The sequence below is a fragment of the Pristiophorus japonicus genome, chromosome 18 (genome assembly GCF_044704955.1).
Source record: "Pristiophorus japonicus isolate sPriJap1 chromosome 18, sPriJap1.hap1, whole genome shotgun sequence".
Lineage (NCBI taxonomy): Eukaryota > Metazoa > Chordata > Chondrichthyes > Pristiophoridae > Pristiophorus > Pristiophorus japonicus.
In genome coordinates, this window is record NC_091994.1 from 72,704,408 (window position 1) to 72,725,084 (window position 20,677).

Here is a 20,677-nt window from a genome sequence, read left to right on the forward strand (position 1 = left end):
TTCCTGCTCCTGACCTCTGCTGTACATGTATATGTGGGGATGTTAAGTGAGGGCAGTATTGGGTACAATTAGTTAATGTAGTTGAATAAATAGTTTGCAGATACTCTAACAATCGAACATTAGAACAATTGTAATTTGGGTGAGGTAAAGGCACCTATGCAGACATGCCACAAGAAGAAATTAATTCCTTTTAACAGTCAAGGAGAGGAAACTGGAGGACAACATTTCGGGATGGGGAGGCTTGTTACAACAGCTTTTGGCTTTTCACGCTATAGACTTAGGTTTGCACTAAAAATATGGGGGTTGCAGGATTTATTCAGTATTGTATGTGAATATATTTTTTAAACTGTGCAGAAATAAATGTTTAACATATGTCACATACTCATGGGCACCATGAAATCACTTGGGTGAGCCTGTATTGTATGGCTGTTGTATTGACATGGCAACACTACCAGCCATCAGACGTAGGAACCCGGCCGAATGTTGTTTCTCCATCCCTAATCGAGGGGTGCTAAGGGCAGTAATTGTGGCACTACTTGCTGTTCCAGCTCACTCACCATAAAGCAGTGATCAAACTAAGGGGCTTTCTGGTCTGTATGCCTAAGCTGCTCGTCATTGGGGGTGGGGGAGTCCTTGATATTGTGCAAGTTTTTTTTCATATACTCTTGTTTCTGAAGGAAGGGGAAACCAGATTGTAGAGGACTGGAAAAGACCATTGCTGGTTGATCCAGTCCTAGAATTCACTCGCTGCTTTTTTTTAAAAAAAGGAATAGCCCTTTAATTTATCAAGACAATTCACTTTTGCTAACCTGTATAAAAATGGAATGTGCACAATGGAATTTGTGTTGCACTACAAAAAGCCAATTAAATAACTGCTTTGCCAAGCCCAATTTGTTTTTAAATCCAATCTCAAATTTAGTATTGAGTCATTTAATTAGAAAAAGAACCTGACTAAAAAACTATCAATACAAACACTGCCAACAGGAGGATTGGAACAAGTGGGCAGAATTTACAAAACAAACATGAGTAAGTTCTGAGCATTCCAGATTGAATAAACTGTTCAGATCTCTTTTTGGAGACCCAAAAATGCAGTGGTTTCTCTCTGCAGCTGATAAAAAATGTTATGGGGATTTGGGTTACTGTATCTGATTGATTTGTCAGACCTGTACAGATGTCCCCTCCTGAGTCACTATTATTTGGGATATCGTTCATAGATTCTGGCTGCGCTCAACTACATGCCCATGTGGTTATTCTAAATGTGTGATCGCAAGCAGTAAATGTTGCCAGGCCACAATCGAGCTTGAAGCTGTCCTCCCTTTAACACCTGCATGCAAACATTACAACAAGAATCATTCAATTAGGAGCTGTTTTTGTTTACTTTTTGCTACTTTTACTATTGTAGCCCCTTCATTACTGCTACAGCTTCGATTAACTAATTCAGCCAATGAACCTAGGATCTTACTAGTCTATATGGTTTATTTTTTTTAAATATATGCACCTGTTGGTCCTCAAATCAGGCTAGGTTATAACAAGCGAGTAGCCAGAGACAACACGACGACTTTAAAACTTCTAATTCAACTTCCAAAAAGTAGAAAAAATGTCAGCGTCAGTGTTTTCCTAACTACTCTGTCCATGCACTCTGGTTGTAAAATGTTATTGAAAGGTTCACAATTTTTCAGGCCAAGCCATTGTAAACAATTACATTTGGGGAGGGGGATGGAACGGAACAAGTACATCAGTAGCAGACCTATTGAAATTACGACCACGCTTCCACCCTTCAGGATGTAGTACAGGACCTGGAATATTAGGTCCTTCATTGAAACACCTGTGAACTCATCCTTTTTTGTTGTGGAAGTAAGTCATCCTCGTTTCCAGGGACTGCCTATGATGATATGATTGAAATTACAACTTTTTCCCCCTATTTTTCTCACCGGCTTCTCCTGAAGGTGTTGACTTGGGTTGAGACGTTGTTTGGGGTCAGGCGTCCTCTGCTACCTCAGCGATTATTCATGTATGAGCCTGGACAGAGAATATCAGCAGGCTATTTGAGTGCATGGGGCATCGCAGTGGAGACCGATCCTGCCCTCTCCTGAAGACCATTCTTGCACACTATTAGCAGGGACTGTTGAACATCCATCAGGGGTGGGAACCTTGGGCACATGTTTTCCTCTTGCTAATGTCAGGGTGCCAAGGCCAATAATAGACCCTCACAGCTGAAATCAATTAAAAGCACAGACTGACCTGGTCTGTGTGGCTCAATTACTCACTGGGTAAATTGGATCAGCCAATAGGAAAGCCATAGCAGACATTCTTTTAATGCACAAATTGAAATTAGTCAAAAGCACAGACTGACCTGGTCTACGTGACTCAGCGACTCACTGGGTAAATTGGATCAGCCAATAGGAAAGCCATAGCAGACATTCTTTTAATGCACAAACAGATTCTTTACTTTCACATTAAAGTGACCCTCACTGGAAATACATGAAACTTAGCGGGTGTGGATTCTCTTGCTTTAAAGTAAGTTGCCACTTTTTTGTATTTAAAAAGTTTTGGGTCCAATCTCGAGCTTTTTTGAAAATAAAGAAGTTATATGTGCAAAAATGTGATGCAAATCTAATTTATTTTACAAATGAGAATGTTGTACAAAACTGCATAAGACGGATATTCTGTTTTAAAATTCCAGTGCACCTGCGTTAATAAATAAAAGTGGAAGAGATACAATTGTCTCCATTTGATTGGAAAGCTCAAGTCAATTTAAAATACTTGTAATAGAATGCAGCAATCCTGCAATACTATTGGAGGAGGGAACTGAGCTTTATATAACATAAATGTTTGATAAGGCCATCTTTTAGGAGTGCATTCTTTCTTACTTATCCCCAACAGTACACTCGTTCAGTGTACTGTCGCAGATATTGTATTCATTCAATTGTACCTGGTCTATAAATCAATTTTTCTCCACACCTCCCAAGATATATGGTTGTGAAAATGATAGTTGTGGGTAATGCAAAAGAAGTAAAGAAAATCAAGAGAGCAGTAAAAATATTTTCCGTGAATATCAACAATGGATTTGACATGCGCTGTCCTGCCAAATTTAGTATGAACTGTCTGTCTTAATGTTGAGCCTCATCTTTCAATCATATAGTCTATTCTTTGTTTGTCGCGATGACCTTTATGCACGATATTTCTTGTCTAACTTCAATTTTGTTCAAAGTGTAATGTGACAGTGGTAGCATAAATTTGTCATGCTCTTTGATGCTGGATTCTCAGCTGTATTGTGCTGCATACTGCCACTCTAATCTGCCTCCTCATTGATAAGTCTTTAAATTTCAGTTGCTTGGGAGAGATGAAGAGCATGGCCTTTGAGGGAGCAAAAACCCAAAAGGTGCAGCTTACTGTATCCAAAAGTGCTAATTAGAAATGCATTTTCTCTTCTGTGCTGTGTGTTACTGCCTCTCCATTCTTGTGGGATGTGGTTGCGCATTGAGTTAATTGTATACATGAGGAAAGCAGTGCTGTTGGGATTATATTTCTCAATGTGGTTTCTCACACAGTAAAATACTGCCATATATTATTTGCTGATTTGTTAGGTGTCACATACAAGCCTGCCAACTTTTCCGTTTTAATAAAAAAACACGAACTCCTTCTGAGATTAGCTTCAAGAAAAAAATGGGTGATTAAAATAATTCTTCTGATGTAAAGAAATTCTTTGTACAGATTTTATTTCTAGGTTTATAATTTGCTTCACAGTAAGAAAGGCTGATTAAAAATTGCTTAGTTGTCCCTGTGGTATTTTGCATAATTAAGTGATGAGATGTCTGTACTCATGGTTTTCCCCATATGCCAAGCCCTTGATCATGAGCAGCTGAAATCAAAAATGAAGAAAAACTGAACGGTGAGACACCCAGGGTTCTATGGCACACTTCCCAGTAGTCTGTTGTATACTCACTTTATTTCACTGAGCCGTTTCCATTCCCATTTCTGTGTGGGACAGATTCAGCAAGAATAGAGAGCTGTTTGTGCGCAAGATTCCTTATCCCCTGACTTTGCTAGTCTAGTCGCAGACCTTCCCTGATGTCAGATGAGTTCTATACAGGCCAAAATTATGATGCATTGCTGACTTGTATGGACAAGCTGACCAGCCGGCCACCCACAGCCAGACCGCAAGATGCCGACTCAGCCTATGCTTTTTATGTGTCCTGTCACCACCACCACCTGTTTCAGTCAAAGGATGTGGGTGAAAACCCAGTTCCAGGAAGCTGATGTTGGAGGCATCATTAGAGATAAGGGCCAAGAAAGTAGCATTGACGATTCACTTGGACACATTACTTAGCTGGCCTCTCAATCCAGGAAGAACGCACAGCATGGCTGGGTGGAGTGGGAGCGGGGGGGAGAAATATTTGTACCTCTGACTATATTAAATCCTGAAAGATTTGTGTCTCAATGCTTCAGAACGGAGTAAGTGTTAAAATACCGGATATTTAGTGTATACTGTATACAAATAAGGCTGTATAGATTAGTGAAAGGATATTAGCTGTCTTCTCATGTCTGAGATGTTGGCCTGTAACAGAGCCGATATTGGATGATAAAACCTTGTAACCAGAACTGTCTGAATAAACCAAAGAATGCTACCTTATTGTGTGTGTTTTCTTCTCATTTTTCCAACACATATCATAAATTGGGAGAATCTAATGGTCCATTTTTAACTCGAGGTGGGAATCGGAGATGAAAGGCTTGGCGAACTGTCCAGTGGCTGGAAGTATGACGCCAGATAAATTTTAATTCCTGGACCTCATTTGGATGCCTGACTCCTGACTGTCGCCCGAAGCCAGCAGGAATTATCACTGCTGGTGGGTGGGTCGGGGGCGGGGGTGGTTCAGGTCACTGCCAGCAAGCTAAGTAGGAATTTGGCAGGGAGCTGTTGGTGTTGGGTTGTCGGTCTGAAAAATTGCAACTGTTCTTTACACGCGATATATTGTTGGCAAACTAACCTGGAGATCTTGTGACCAATACTCATAATCTTGAACATTGGTCTAAACCAGGGTGGGCAATTATTTGGGCTGGAGGGCCAGTTAACAAGTTCTAGTGAGCTGTTGAGGGCCGCAAACATAAAATTAATTGTGTTGACAACAGTTACCATTAAAATATGCTGAGGCAATTATTGTATAAAGAACCCTTGATGTTTCCACACACAATAAAAATAACAACACTTATTAATATGCTAACGAGGATGATGCAGGTTTACCCAAAACTTATCTTAGCCATTGATATTATGCCATAATTAAAACTGGTTACTCGACGGAGCAGGCTGTTGTGTTCTCCTGTTGGAACACAACTCCTGTTGTGTTCTTATAAACACCAGCATAGAACAGTTGGCCTGGAACACCTGTTTCTGTGCTGTACATTCTATGAAAGCTAAAAAATATTGACTCCACTTGCTTCTGTCTTAACTTGACTATAAGCAGCTGATGCTGAAACTTGTCATTCACAAGCTCGAAAGATGTCAACATTAATTGACCTTTCACACAAGATGTGTAAATGATGAAAGCTTGGATTAGACTACAGTCCATTAACTACAGTGATCCCTGACTGCTTGATCCTGAGCATATTCCAGAAAATGTTTAATTTATTGCTTGCACTATAACTTTACAAATCCCAGTAAAGATTTTATTTCTCTTGCAAAATTTCACCCTCAACAACAACAACTTGTATTTAAATAGCCCCCCCCTTAACTAGTAAAACCAATCAAGGCGCTTCACAGGAGTGTTATGAGACACACAATTTGCCAGCGAGCCATATAAGGAGAAATTGGGGCAGGTGACCAAAAGCTTGGTCTAAGAGATAGGTTTTAGGGAACGTTATAAAGGAGAAAAGAGAGTTTTAGGCAGGGAGTTCTAGAGCTCAGGATCGAGGCAACAGAAGGCAATGGTTGAGCAATTATAATCAGGAATGCTCGAGAGAGAGAGAGAGAGAGCAGAATTAGAGGAGAGCAGAAATCTTGGGGTGGGGTAACTGGGAGCCAATGTAGGTCAGCGTGCATAGGGGTGATGGGTGAGCCGAGTCACCTTCACTTTAGGTAGGGTAGAATGTGGAAGGTCAGCAGGTGTGCATTGGATTAATCAAGTCTCAGCCAATTAGTGATTAATTGGCAAAAAATAAGTGTTTGATTATTATATGGGTTTAATTGTTAAATGTGAAATCATTAAAGTAATCATTCAACTGATTGACATGCACAGAGAATTTGTGTGTCATAAGTAAATATATCAGTATTTAGGGAACACTAGCCATACAATTAGTCAAATAATAGCACTATTTAAATTGCTCACCAATTGCTTGATGAGCAGGGCATGTGTTAAGGTAGTAAATAAATAGTCTGTGGTCAGTAAATTAAATGGAACATGAGTAAAAATGAGTGTTAAGTAACTCAGTGGGTGCTATTAATAGCTTTGTAATTACGCTAATTGCAGTGTGGGCAGGTACAGCAGGAGCGGCACGAGTTCATAGAGGGACATGATCGAGGCCCAGAAGAGGCGAGGGCCCAGGGGACTGCAAGACCATCAGCAGGCCGGGGTTATTAGAGGGAGCAATGTGCGGTGGCTTGGCCCAGAAATCGGCACAGTCCCGGCCTGCAAGACCATTAGCAGGCTGGGGCCATTGGAGGGAGCAACGTGCAGCAGCATGCCACTGCAGGGAGCAGCGTGTGCTGCTGCAGGAGGGCGACTGGATTTGACGTCACCAAGATCCAGGTCGTTGATTGCAGTGCAGGCAGGTACAGCAGGAGTGGCGAGGTTGTGGGGGGAAGGAGCGGTATGAGTTCGTAGAGGGACGTGATCTGGGCCCAGGAGAGGCGAGGGCCCAGGGGCAGCACAGACCAGCCCACACAGCGATATGTGTGCGCGCTAGGTCCGTACAGCAGAGCTGGTCTCCAGTCGTCTTGGTTAATCCTTGCCACTGGACCAAGACCGAGCTCTGTCAAGCCCGTGTGGTGGCTGGTGTGCAACGGCCACCACACGTTAAAAAAAATCCACGTACAGGCATCTTCCACCCTTCAAAATGTAGTTTGGGACCTGGAATATTAGGTTCTTCATTGAAACACCTATGAACTTATCCACTTTTGGCGTGGAAGCAAGTCATCCTCGTTTTGAGGGACTGCCTATGATGATAATGATGACAACTACAGTAATGAGCACAATAAATTGCTCACCAATTGCCTATTGAGCAGAGGGTGTTAAGTGATTGAATAAACCTGTTAACTAATTTACTAATTACCAGTTAGTATAAATAATGCTTAATAAATAAATTTGGGCTATTTAAAACGCTAATTAGTAAACACATTAATTTTGTATTAATTAGTTAGGTGATGGATGAAACCTGTTAACCAGTTATTAACTATCAGTTACCCCATCACTGAGTGTTCGGACTGGGCTGGGTGGGATGGGCCTGTGCCCTCCCCGCTCTCCACCGGTGTCGGGGTTGCGCTGCTTTCGGTAAAGGGCACTCTTCCAGAGGGGGCTGGTGGCGGCGAGTGGTCCAATCCGTGGTTCCCGGCCGCCTTGTGTTTAACTCAGCTGCCGGTCTCTGTATCTTCACCTCCTGTCTCTAAGACCTGATGCTATGTTGACTCCTCTGCTGCCCTGCCTCCTGAAGTCATGTGGGGTGAGGTCAGGTGCGGCAGACGTTTGAAGCTCAAAGCCAGATCTTGACTGGCTGGATACGGCCCGCAGGCTATATTTTGCTCACCACTGGTCTAAGCAGTGGGTACCACAACTGTGATATTCTGGCTTTTCACAAATCTAGAAGGGATTGGAAGGAATAGAATTAATTTGTCTCCATTGTTTACTCAAAAGTCCTGCACACAGTCACTGGAAAAGGGGCAAAAGGCACTTTAGTCTTTACTATCTGTAATGCATGCAAAGTCTCAATGTAAGTTAAGTTTGGTCTAAAATATCAAAATGATTCTCCTCATTGTTTCAAATTCTTAAGCATGAAATGGAATAATTACTTCTGGTCCATGTGTGAGATCCAGGATCATAGAATGTTATAGCAATGAAATAGGTCATTCATCCGATCAAGCCTTGTTTTCTCCATGTGAACTATTTAGTTCAATCCTACTCTCCTGCTCGCTCTTCATATAGTCAAGCAGCCATCTAATTCCCTTTTAAAACAGTTTGCTGGACTAATCCTTGAAGTAGATTTGTGGCAAAAAGGGGGATTTGGCTGCAAAGTAGTGGGCTCTAGTCTGTACTGTCCTATTCGCTAAAGCTCCTCACAAAAGATTTGGATTAAACAGTTAGCGATGAGCAAAGCTGGTATGCAGCATTGGATTTGAATGTTTTGAATATCAAAGTGGCTAACACATTGCAAGCTGTTTTGTATAGGTCCTTCCACTAGGCTGAAGGCAAATGTCTGTTTCACTGACTAAGAAACTGTGGGATGGAGTGACAGCTGTTTGTGTATACAGGCTTTGTGGCTACCATGATTGGGTGCAGCAAGGCAAGCAGATGCTGCTGAAGCTCCATACCTCCGGTAGAAGCATTATTCAGTAGGGTAGGGTATATATCCAGTGTGGTCAGGGGAATAGTGGCTATGAATTGACAGATTTTATAATATATTGTGCTGCTCTTGAGGATTTCCTGATATCTGCCGTCCACCGAGTGAGAGCTGAAACCTCTGCTTGTCCATTGTCTAGTAACCAGCCAGGAGTTGCGAAAGAATCTGGGTGAGTTCACGACAATATGGGTGATGAATGATGGAATTTTGGAATCGAGTCAAGCCTTTGTGCCAGACTCTCTCATTTGATACTTCAACCTGGCATGTCAGCAATGCTTCAGGGCACTCCTGATTGATCAACCGGCCTGATTAATAGAACCCCGAAACTTATCACTAAGACTGTAATTCTTCCATCTGTACTCCAAATAAACATGCAAGCTGCACAGTATTAGGCAGTTACCTTCCAGCAGTTCTAGTATATATTGGGGTCCGTAAGATTTGCTACAACTAACCTGCATTTAAGCTCTCTGGACTGGGATGTGTCTACGTGGAGACACTACACTGCACACCGTAGCGCAAAATTTCAGTCACTTGGTTTGAAGACTTTTGAAACTTGGTAGGATTTCTGCACATGTCCAAGCAGCTGGCTGAGAGAAAAATAATTTCCTAGGTAGGAAGGTATCCACATGCCTCCTTGTCATTTCCTCTGTATTTACAAGATTTGGGAATTTGTGAAAAGGGGATCGCGCATAATCCTGTGATTTTATAATGTGTGAAGAAGGTGTGGCTTTTGGAACTATGCAGAGGGATGGTCAGATCTGGCACAGCTCTGTCTCCATTTTGATATTTTTCTCTCTATCTCAGTTACACAAGGATTTTTTTCTCCCTTCAATTGTAGATAATACAGTTCCTACCGCTTCAAACATCCACGTTTAATACAGGTAGTCCCTTGCCAAAAACCATTAACGTCAATTTCAGAGTTGCCGGTTATAGTGTCTTAAGCCGTCCTTTTTTGTCCAGAAACAACTGTTCACTCACCTATCTCATTCTGTTTACTGCACTGAAAGCAACAACAATCATAAGCACCTCTAAATAGCACCTCTTCAAAAGTGCCTTGAGTCTTGCGCACAGTTGCTGCACAAGCATTATTGGACCATATATTTATATATAATATAAGAACTTACCCGCCAGCTCTTCCTTGCTGCTTCATGCTTGAAAATGCAATTTCAGATCTTAAAAAGCCAATGTTTATGCTGGACCTTTTGCTTTGAATAAACTAGTTCCAAAATCATATATATGAGATCGGTTTTATTGCTGTAATAAGCTTCTATTTGCCATGGACATTACAGTGATCCTCTCTGTTTGACTGTGGCAAAATGTCAGGTGCAGGCTATAGCACAACTTTGCTCGTCTTCTAGAGGACCAGCTGGTATGCTTTCGGAGTTGGTTCTCATTGTGTAAAAACCACTACCATCAACTTCAACAGAACAATATGGGTGGGATGATTATGGGTGTTACAGTTCTCTTATCTCAAAAGACTTAAGATTTGTATTAATTGTTATACTGTATTTTGAATGATTCTGTCCTGATGATTTTTGTCAATCATTTAATAGAATGTGAGAGAAATTTTGGAGGTGTGATAGTTTGATTGTGAACGATATAACTTCGGCTGTAGGTTACATATTTGTGTTTGTTCTCATTTGTTCCTCTCTGCACCATGCTGTTCCTGACTTGACACTGACTCAAGGCCAGGCTATTCCTACAGGGAGAGGAGGGGAATTAATTTGAATTATCTTGGTACTCTTATCGCCCATGTCTCAATTCCTTGTTAGCAAGTTATTGGGAAAAAGAGCTCTCTCTGGGAAGCTTCAGTTCACCAGCCTGTTCAGTTTATTGGGGTGTTCGCTGATCTAAAAGAGATGATGAAAAGAGATCTATTTTTTTTAAAGCTCTTAGTGTGGGACTGGTGTATTGAGTGTATTTTATGTGTGTGTGTGTTTATTTATATATTTTTCAAAATATGAGAAAGCCAGTACTTCGATCTTTTTTAATTTTTCTGTAAGTTTGCAGCAGAAGCTTTGGAACATACTGCATCAGAGGTCAGAGATACAGCTGTACGGATTGTCCTTGACATGTATCGACAACACAGGAGTGCCATTTTGCACTACCTTCCACCCGATGATGCAAATACACGCAGGAATGTGCTATACAAATCGCTCTTTGATGGATTTGCAAAAATAGATGGGAGGCCAACAGAAGCTGAGCAGCGTGTAAGTTTTAAAGTGGTGGTGCTGTACTTCTTTGCACTGATGTTTTATTTTACCTTACCTTACTTATTTTACCTTCTCCCCATACTATTGACATAAATAGTCTCCAATATACAGGAAACATCTAGCTTTCAAGGAAGGTAACTTCTATGGATAATTTCTCATAACAAACCTGGTCTCTTGTGGTTGGGCACATTTTTTTGGTTATTCAGCAATGAAAAAGGAAAACTCTTGCAAAAGGCTTGAATGAAATGCTTTATTTAATGTAGCAGAAACATGCACTATGACATTCATGAAGGAAATGGTCGCAATTTATAATTGCAAGTTGAAAATAGTACAAATAGGGTAAAAGAAAATGTTAATTTAAATGTCTCACTTTTAGTGAAAGGAGCAAAAGTAATGTTGCATTAAAGGGAAAAAATAAGATTGTTGCAAAGCTGTGTGAGAAATTTATCACAAACAACTAAGAATAAGCATGGTTTTTAAAAATTATTTATTCGATTGCATGTTTCTATCAGGCACATAAAAAGGCAGCTGCAGAAGAAGCAGAGAGGCGGAAGAAGGAGGAAATACGGGCCCTTCAGGAACAGCTGGCGGCATTGAGAGAAATACAGGCAGAGGTCCAGGCTGAAAAGGTGTATAAACCTGACTTAACAAGGTGCAATATACAACAGTACTGTAGAGAAAGAAAAGTATTGTAAGCAGCCCCTTGATTGCCTACAAATGTAACCATAACAATCTCCAGAACAATAATATATATATTTTTTTTATAAACATTTTTTTTTAAGTAGTATACAAATTTGCAGGGCTACAGGAAATAAGCAGGTGAATGGGACTAATTGAATAGCTGAGTCGGCGCAAGATGAGCTGAATGGCTGCCTTCTGTGCTATGATTCCAAACACCTGATGAGGTATCACCAGTACCCAATGCAACAGTATTACTGGTCTAAACAATATTTGTACCCAGAGGTATCATCTGATAGGGGAGAAGGAAAGAAAAATCTTCACTTTGTCATATGCTTCAGATGCTGTACAGTTCAGTGACCTATTATAAGGCCTTTCCCATCATAGGAACAGGAGGAGGCCATTCAGCCCCTCAAGCCTGTTCTGCCATTCAATTAGATCATGGTTGATCTGTATCTTAACTCTATAGGTAATAATTTCTTTGTTTCTACCCGGACGCATCATTTAATCATCTTGAAGACCTTAATCTTCTGTACTTGATGGAATACAAGTTAAACTGTGAAACCCATCCTCATAATTTAACCCATTTAGCCCCTGTATCATTCTGGTAAATCTGTACTGCAACACCTCCATGGCTAATATATCCTTCCTGAAGTGTGGTGCCCAGAACTAAACGCAGTACTCTAAAAAGAGGTTTGACCAGAGCTTTATATAACTGTAACATGATTTTCACCCCTTTGTATTCCAGCCCTCATGAGATCAAAGCCAGCATTCCGTAGCTTTCTTTATATTTTGTACCAGTCCACTATCTTTTGTGCATGGACCCTAAATATCTCTGCTCCTCCTTAGTTCCTAACTTCTCACTATTTAGAAAATACTCTGATCTATCTTTCTTGCATTCAAAGTGGATAACATCCCACTTCTCCACATTAAACTCCATCTGCCACAGTTTTTGCCCACTACCTAGCAATGTCCCATTGCGGCTTTCTGCTCCCAGCTACACTATTTACTGTGTCACCTAACTTAGTGTTGTCAGCAAACTTGAACATATGGTTCTGTATTCCTTTAGCTATCGTGAAAAGCAGAGAACCCAATACAGATCCTCGGGGTACACCACTAATCCCATCCTGCCAATTTGAGCACATACCAATGATCCCTACTCTCTCCTATCTCCTAATCAATTCCCAACTCATGTCAATAGGTTACCTCCAATTACACATGCTCTCACTTTTGTTAATAGTCTGTTGTGTGGAACCTTACTCTGTGCCTTCTGGAAGTCCATATAAATATCATCCACAGACACTCCCTTATCTACCATGTTAGTTGCCTCCTCGAAAAGTTCAACTAGGTTCATTAAACATGACTTACCATTTACATATCCATCCTGGCACACTCTGATCAGCTCATGTTTGTCTAAGTGCTCAGTCACTCTCTCCCTGATAACAGACTCCAGTAAGTTCTCCATAACAGGCATTCGTCTAATAAGCCTAGAATTTCCTAGTTTATCTTTCCTACCCTTCTTAAATCATGGAGTGACATTGGTAATTTTCCAATCCAAGGGGACAATTCCTGAATCAGGAGTTTGGAAGATCACGACCAGAGCATCTACAATTTCCTCGTCTCCTTTTAATACCCTGGGGTGGAAACCTTTGGGACCTGGAGATTTGTTATCTTTAGAATTATTACTTTTTCCTTTGCCATTTTTAGTTGCATTAAATCTAGTAAATTCCTCTCCTTGATTTAGTTTTAGTTTTCCTCATTTCTCTGGTAGTTTATCCTCTTTTATAGTGAAGACCAATACAGATAGGAAATTGCAGATTTGCTAAATACTTAAATTTCCAATTACATTATCATTTTGATGTGCCTTTAAGGGACCCATATTACTCTTGGCTATCCTCTTTTAATATACTTGTTAAAAAATCTTTAGTTTTGTCCTTGATATTTCTGGCAAGTTTTTTCTCATATTCCTTTTTGCAGCTCGAACCACTTTTTGTATTCCGTGGCTGCAGTTATATCTCTCCCAGTCTGTGGGATCTCGACTGTTCTTTGTCTTTGTATAAACATTTTACTTTAGTTTTATAATATCTCTCCCCTCTTTTGTTGACTTGGGTTGTTTAATTACGCAAGTGTGGCGTTTGTCATTTAGGGGTATGTACAGGTCTTGTATTGAAGCAAATACTTCTTTGAACACCTCCCCCTGTTAATCTGTATTTTTATCTGTTAACAGTTCGGCCCAGTGAACTGTGGTCAATTGCTGCCTCATCCCTTCAAAGTCAGCTTTGCCGAAATTTAAAACCTTGGCTCGTGACTCCCCCATCTCCTTCTCAAACCTAATATCAAATTCATCTTTGACTGATGTTTCTTTATTAATGTGGGACTGAAGATAAATTAATTATGTGCAAGTCAGCAATTACCTGTAATCCCCTGATGTAACTGATCTGATTTCATTGTATTCATTTGCAAGTTTACATAAAAATGCAGCAGAAGCAGAATTAAATTTCAGGAACAGAAGACGAGACAAGCAAACTTTTCCACTCTGACTATTTAAGCATCTAATTCCACCAGGATATGACGGACCTCAGGAAGCTTTAATCTTTTATCTGAAAAAAGTGAATTGATATCTGGTGGTACTGATGCATAAATATTTGTAAAAGCCTACAGAAACAAGTTGCTGTCGATTTTTTTTTTTGTGACGAAGTCGATAGTTGGTGGTGACAGATGGAATGGGAGGAAAAGTCTAGGAGGAGTTTCATCTGATTAAAGCATTTTCCCGTTAATTATTTTAAAATATGCCATCAGATAATCCTTTCTGGTTTGATAGCTGTCAAGTCTTCACCTGCAGAGACCTTGTCAGGTATTGTTTTCTCGCTGTTCATCAGCACAGTCACAACCGCTCATTGATTTCACTGGAGCTGCTCCAGATGCCTTGCTGTTGGTGATCATGGAGGGGCCCAGCTGCAGAGGTCATATTGTTGGAGATTACATCGGATATAAGGCACAGAAACAGGCCATTCGGCCCAACCAGTCCATGCTGGTGTTTATGCTCCAGGCGAGCCTCCTCCCGTCTTTCCTCATCTAAATCTATCAGCAGAACCCTCTACTCCCTTCTCCCTCATATACATATGGACACCAATGATGCCTCTGCACGATCCTGCAAATTTCCTGGGATGACAGATGCACCAACGTTGGTGTCCTCGATCAGGCCAACATCCCCAGCATCGAAGCACTGACCACACTCGACTAGCCCCGTTGGGTGGGCCACATTGTTCGCATGCCTGACACAAGACTCCCAAAGCAAGCACTCTACTCAGAACTCCTACACGGCAAGCGAGCCCCTGGTGGGCAGAGGAAACGTTTCAAGGACACCCTCAAAGCCTCCTTAATAAAGTGCAACATCCCCACCGACACCTGGGATTCCCTGGCCAAAGACTGCCCTAAGTGGAGGAAGAGCATTCGGGAGGGTGCTGAGCACCTCGAGTCTCGTCGCCGAGAGCATGCAGAAATCAAGCGCAGGCAGCAGAAGAAGCGTGCGGCAAACCAGACTCCCCACCCACCCTTTCCTTCGACGATTGTCTGTCCCACCTGTGACAGAGACTGCAATTCCCGTATTTGACTGTTCAGTTACCCAAGAACTCACTTTTAGAATGGAAGCAAGACTTCCTCAATTTCGAGGAACTGCCTATGATAATGAGATGCTTGTCTAGCCCCCCCTTAAATGCATCTATACTATTCGCTTCAACCACTCCCTGTGGTAACGAGTTCCACATTTTCTCCACTCTTTGGGTATAGAATTTTCTTCTGAATTCCCTATTGGATTTCTTGGTGACTATCTTGTATTATTGGTCTCTAATTCTGCTCTTCCCCACAAGTGGAAACATTATCTCTGTATCCACTCTATCAAAACCTTTCATAATTTTAAAGACCTCTGTTAGGTCACACCTCAGCCTTTTTTCAAGAGAAAAGAGATGCAGCCTTTCCTGATATGTAAAACCTCGCATTTCTGGTATGTAAATCTCTGCACCCTCTCCAGTGCCTCTATATCCTTTTTGTAATATGGCGACCAGAACTGTACGCAGTACTTTAAGTGTGGTCTAACCAAGGTTTGATACATAAGCATAACTTCCCTACTTTTCAATTCTATACCTCTACAAATAAGCCCTAGTGCTTGGTTTGCTATTTTTATGGCCTTGCTAACCTATGTCGCAAATTTTAAACATTATCTGGTTATTATCACATTGCTGTTTGTGGGAGCTTGCTTGCGTGCAAATTGGCTGCCGCATTTCCCACATTACAACAGTGACTACGCTCCAAAGGTACGTCATTGGCTGTAAAGTGCTTTGAGACCTCCGGTGGCCGTGAAAGGCGCTATATAAATCCAAGCCTTTCTTTTAGCTATTTGTGTATTTGTACTCCGAGATCCCTTTGTTCCTTTACCTCTAGGGTCATAAAAGAAATGGCTGTAGACATAATGGATGCATTGGTTGCAAACTACCAAAATTCCCTGGATTCTGGGGAGGTCCCAGTGGTTTGGAAAACCACAAATGTAACGCCCTTATTTAAAAAAGGAGGCAGATGGAAAGCAGGAAATTATAGACCGGTTAGCCTATCATCTGTCGTTGGAAAAATGCTGGAGTCCATTATTAAGGAAGCAGTAGCAGTGCATTTGGAAAAGCATAATTCAATCAAGCAGAGTCAGCATGGTTTTATGAAAGGGCAATCATGTTTGACAAATTTGCTGGAGTTCTTTGAGGATGTAACGAGCAGGGTGGATAAGGGGGAAACCAGTGAATGTGGTGTATTTGGATTTCCAGAAGGCATTCGATAAGGTACCACATAAAAGGTTACTGCACAAGCTAAAAGTTCACGGGGTTGGGGGTAATATATTAGCATGGATAGAGGATTGGCTAACTAACAGAAAACAGAGAGTCGGGATAAACGGGTAATTTTCCGGTTGGAAAACAGTAACTAATGGGGTGCCGCAGGGATTTGTGCTGGGGCTTCAACTATTTACAGTCTATAGTAATGACTTCGATGAAGGGACTGAATGTAATGTAGCCAAGTTTGCTGCTGATACAAAGATAGGTGGGAAAGCAAATTGTGAGGAGGACACAAAATCTGCAAAGGGATATAGACAAGTTAAGTGAGTGGTCAAAAATTTGGCAGATGGAGTATAATGTGGGAAACTGTGAGGTTATCACTTTTTGGCAGAAAAAAATAGAAAAGCAGATTATAATTTAAATGGAGAAAACGTGCTTCAGTGCAGAGAAACCTGGAGGTCCTTGTACATGAAACACAAAAAGCTACTATGCTGGTACAGCAAGTAATCAGGAAGGCAAATGGAATGTTGGTCTTTATTGCAAGGGGGTGGGAGTATAAAAGCAGAGAAGTCCTGCTACAACTGAAGCCACACCTGGAATACTGTGTGCAGTTTTGGTCTCTGTATTTAAGAAAGGATATACTTACATTGGAGGCTGTTCAGAGAAGGTTCACTGGGTTGATTCTGGAGATGAGAGGGTTGACTTATGAAGTTATGTTGAGTAGGTTGGGCCTATACTCATTGGAATTCAGAAGAATGAGAGGTAATCTTATCGAAACATATAAGATAATGAGAGGGCTGGACAAGTTGGATGCAGAGAATATATTTCCACTCATAGGGGAAACTAAAACTAGGGGCATAGTCTCAGAATAAGGGGCCGCCTATTTAAAACTGAGATGAGGAGGAATTTCTTCTCTGAGGGTTGTGAATCTGTGGAATTCTCTGCAATTGTGGAGGTTGGGTCATTGAATATATAGACAGATTTTTGAGCGATAAAGGTTATGGGGAGTGGGCAGGGGAGTGGAACTGAATCCATGATCAGATCAGCCATGAGTTATTAAATGACAGAGCAGGCTTGAGGGGTCAAATGGCCTATTCCTGTTCCTACTTCTTATGTTCCACCTAGTCTCTCACCCTATTCTTCCAACTAAAATGTAATAGCTCACATTTATCAGTGTTGAACTTAATTTGCCAATTATATGGCCATTCTGAAAGTTTACTAATGTCCTCCTGTCATTTGTTGCAGTCCTCCTCAGTATTGACTATCGCCCCCAATTTGATGTAATCTGCAAATTCTCCTTTCGTAGGAATTCCATTATTTTTCCTACTATCGATGTTAAGCTTACTGGTCTATAATTCCCTGGACATGTTCTATCCCCCTTCTTAAATATAGGTATTACATTAGCTATCTGCCAATCCTCTGGCACTACATCTTTTTCGAATGAATTATTAAATATATGTAGTAAGGACTCTGCTATCTCTTCCCAGATTCCTTTGCGTGGATGCAATCCATCCAGACCAAGGGTATTAGCCTCTTTGCGTTTGATTAGTTTATTTAATATATCCCCTCTTTTTACTTTAAATGTACTTATCACAATACTAATCTCATCATCTAATGCCATGTCCACATGTTCTAACTTCCTGGTAAATACTGAAGCAAAATAATTATTTATTATTTTTGCCATCTCCTTATTGTTACCTGTGGTATTATCCTGTCTATCCCTTAATGGCCCTATTCCCATTCCAAATGTCTTTTTTTTTTAATTGATGTGCCTGTAAAGTATTTTACTATTTTGTTTTATGTTCCTTGATAATTTAATTTCATAGTTCCTCCTTGCCTTCCTAATTGTTTTTTTGACTTCTTTCCTAATCTTTTCATATTCTCCCTTATCATGCACTCCCCTGCTGCCTATGTACGTATTCCTCTTTCTTTACCCTCAATTGTTCCCTTATGGTTTTATTCATCTATGGAGTCTCATTAGTGTTTCGTTTCTTTCCTTTTAGCAGAATATATTGTTCCTGCACTCTGTTGAACACCGTAACTTTCACAAAATGGGGAAGCACTTGGAATAAAAAATACTCCTCTTGACTTTGTTTCCCCTTCAAGAGATGATGCTGCACACGCTTATTTTCTCTTTCCTCCGTGACATTGGGAATTATTCTGTGGAACAATGAATTCTGTTGTCTTTGCACAACACAGCACCAAGCACTGTCCATGGGGGAGGGTAAAATCATTATATACACGAGTGGATAAATATAGATTCTGAATATAAACTTCTTAATGGAATTTAAACTTATGAATTTTTTATCATCATTACACTGAAAAGTTAAACACAGGTTAGAGAATTCAATTTATGTACTTTGTCTTTTCGACAATACTGGCAGCATCATTTGGGTGAATTTGGCCGAGTATGTAAATTTCAGAGATGATATCTGGAACTCTTAACACGTAAGCATGTCTTAAAGGATAAGATCTATTAAATTGTCCCAAATGTTATGAATGGAGATATCTACATACTTGACATTTTCAGGAACCCTTCATTACCCTGCTTTACACTACGGAGCCACCTGGGGACAGACATTTTGTGTAGCATTTGTGCAGTTCAGCTTAATGAAGGAAGGAGAGTGTGGCATGGGAAGGGGCTGCAAGTCAATGCACATGGAAAGACGAATGCCTTTTTTTAGGTACAGAAGAAATGCATAGAAATTTAAGTAGTCGATCCTCAATCAGTGGAAATAATCTTTCCCTATTTATCCTCTCGAGCTTTTTCAGTGTGTTTAGTTTCAGCCCACGTGGTTGGTTCACTGATATTTTCCATCATCCAACAGGTTATAAGTGTACTGGGAATAGTGCCTGTGCCGACTCTCTGAAAGAGCTCTCTCCTTAGTCCCATTCCCCTGTCCTTTCTCCATTACTGTTTACATTTTTCTTTATCAAATGATGAACCACTTCCCTTTGAAAAGCTATTATAGATTTTGCTTCCACCACTCTTTCGAGTAGGGCATTCCTTGTCCTAACAAAATTGTTTTTATAATTAAAAAAAAAAAAACATTTCCCCTAACCTGTTTATTCTTTTGGTGATGGCGTTTGGTGACGACATTCAGGCATGTCAAGTAACATTCGTGCCACACAAGTGCCAGGCAATGGTAATCTCCAACAAGCGAGAGTCTAACCACCACCCATTGACATTCAACACCATTACCATTGCCGAATCCCGCACCATCAACATCGTGTGGGTCACTATTGACCAGAAACTTAACTGGATCAGTCACATAAATACTGTGGCTGCAAGAGCAGATCAGAGGCTGGGTATTCTGCAGCGAGTGTCTCACCTCCTGACTCCCCAAAGCCTTTCCATCACCTACAAGGCACAAGTCAGGCATTTGATGGAATACTCTCCACTTGCCTGGATGAGTGCAGCTCCAACAATACGCAAGAAGTTCAACACTATCCAGGATTAACTGGGACCACGTTAGTGTGAAGGGTCTTGAGGGTGCGAAATTTCTAAAATGCATTCCAGAGAACTGTTTTAGCCAGCATGTAGCAAGCCCAACACAGGAGGGGGCAGTTCTGGATTTAGTTTTTGGGAATGAAGATGGGCAGGTGGAAAGGGGTATCATTGGGAGAGCACTTGGGTGCTAGTGACCATAATTCAATTAGATTTAAGGTAGTTATGGAAAAGGACAAGGATAGACCAGGAATAAAAACTCTAAATTGGGGAAAAGCCAACTTTGCTAAGCTGAGAGGTGATTTAGCCATTGTGGACTGGAAACAGCTACTTGAAGGTAAATCAGTGTCTGAGCAGTGGGCGGCATTCAAGGAGGAGATCTGCAGGGTTCAGGCCAAATATGTGTTACCTTAAAGAAAAAGAGTGGAACTAACAAATCTAGAGCCCCTTGGACGTACAGGGTAGGATAAAGAAAAAAAGGGAAGCTTATGACCGATACTGCAGAATCTCTCGGAGTATATAAAGTCCAGGGGTGAAATTAAAAAGGATATTAGAAAAGCAAAGAGAGAGCATGAAAAATTCTTGGCAAGTAAAATTAAGGAAATATAAAAATATTAAGAGCAAGAGGATAACTGAAGAAAGGGTAGGGCCTATTAGAGACCATGAGGGTAATCTGTGTGTGGAGGCGGAAGATGTGGGTATGGTTCTTAATGAATACTTTGCGTCAGTTTTCACAAAAGAGAGGGGCGATGCAGACACTGCTATCAAGGAGGAGTGTGAAATATCAGATGAAATACACATAGTGAGAGAGGAGGTATTAAGGGGTTTAGCAGCTTTGAAAGTGGTTAAGTCCTCAGGCCTGGATGAAATGCATCCCAGGCTGTTGAGTGAAGCAAAAGAGGAAATAACAGAGGCTTTGACTATCTGGCTTCAGGTGTGGTGCCAGAGGACTGGAGGACTGCTCGTGTGGTACC

The 20,677-nt window shown here is 41.0% G+C and overlaps 1 protein-coding gene across 1 annotated transcript in view; it reads left to right on the plus strand.

Moving 5' to 3' along the window:
• cep104 (centrosomal protein 104) overlaps window positions 1-20,677 on the plus strand; it is a 283,987-nt gene that overhangs the window by 134,995 nt on the left and 128,315 nt on the right. The window contains exons 11-12 of the mRNA XM_070860716.1: window positions 10,551-10,757; window positions 11,273-11,389. Coding sequence (XP_070716817.1) covers window positions 10,551-10,757; window positions 11,273-11,389 — 324 coding nt within the window. The remainder of the gene's footprint in view (window positions 1-10,550; window positions 10,758-11,272; window positions 11,390-20,677) is intronic.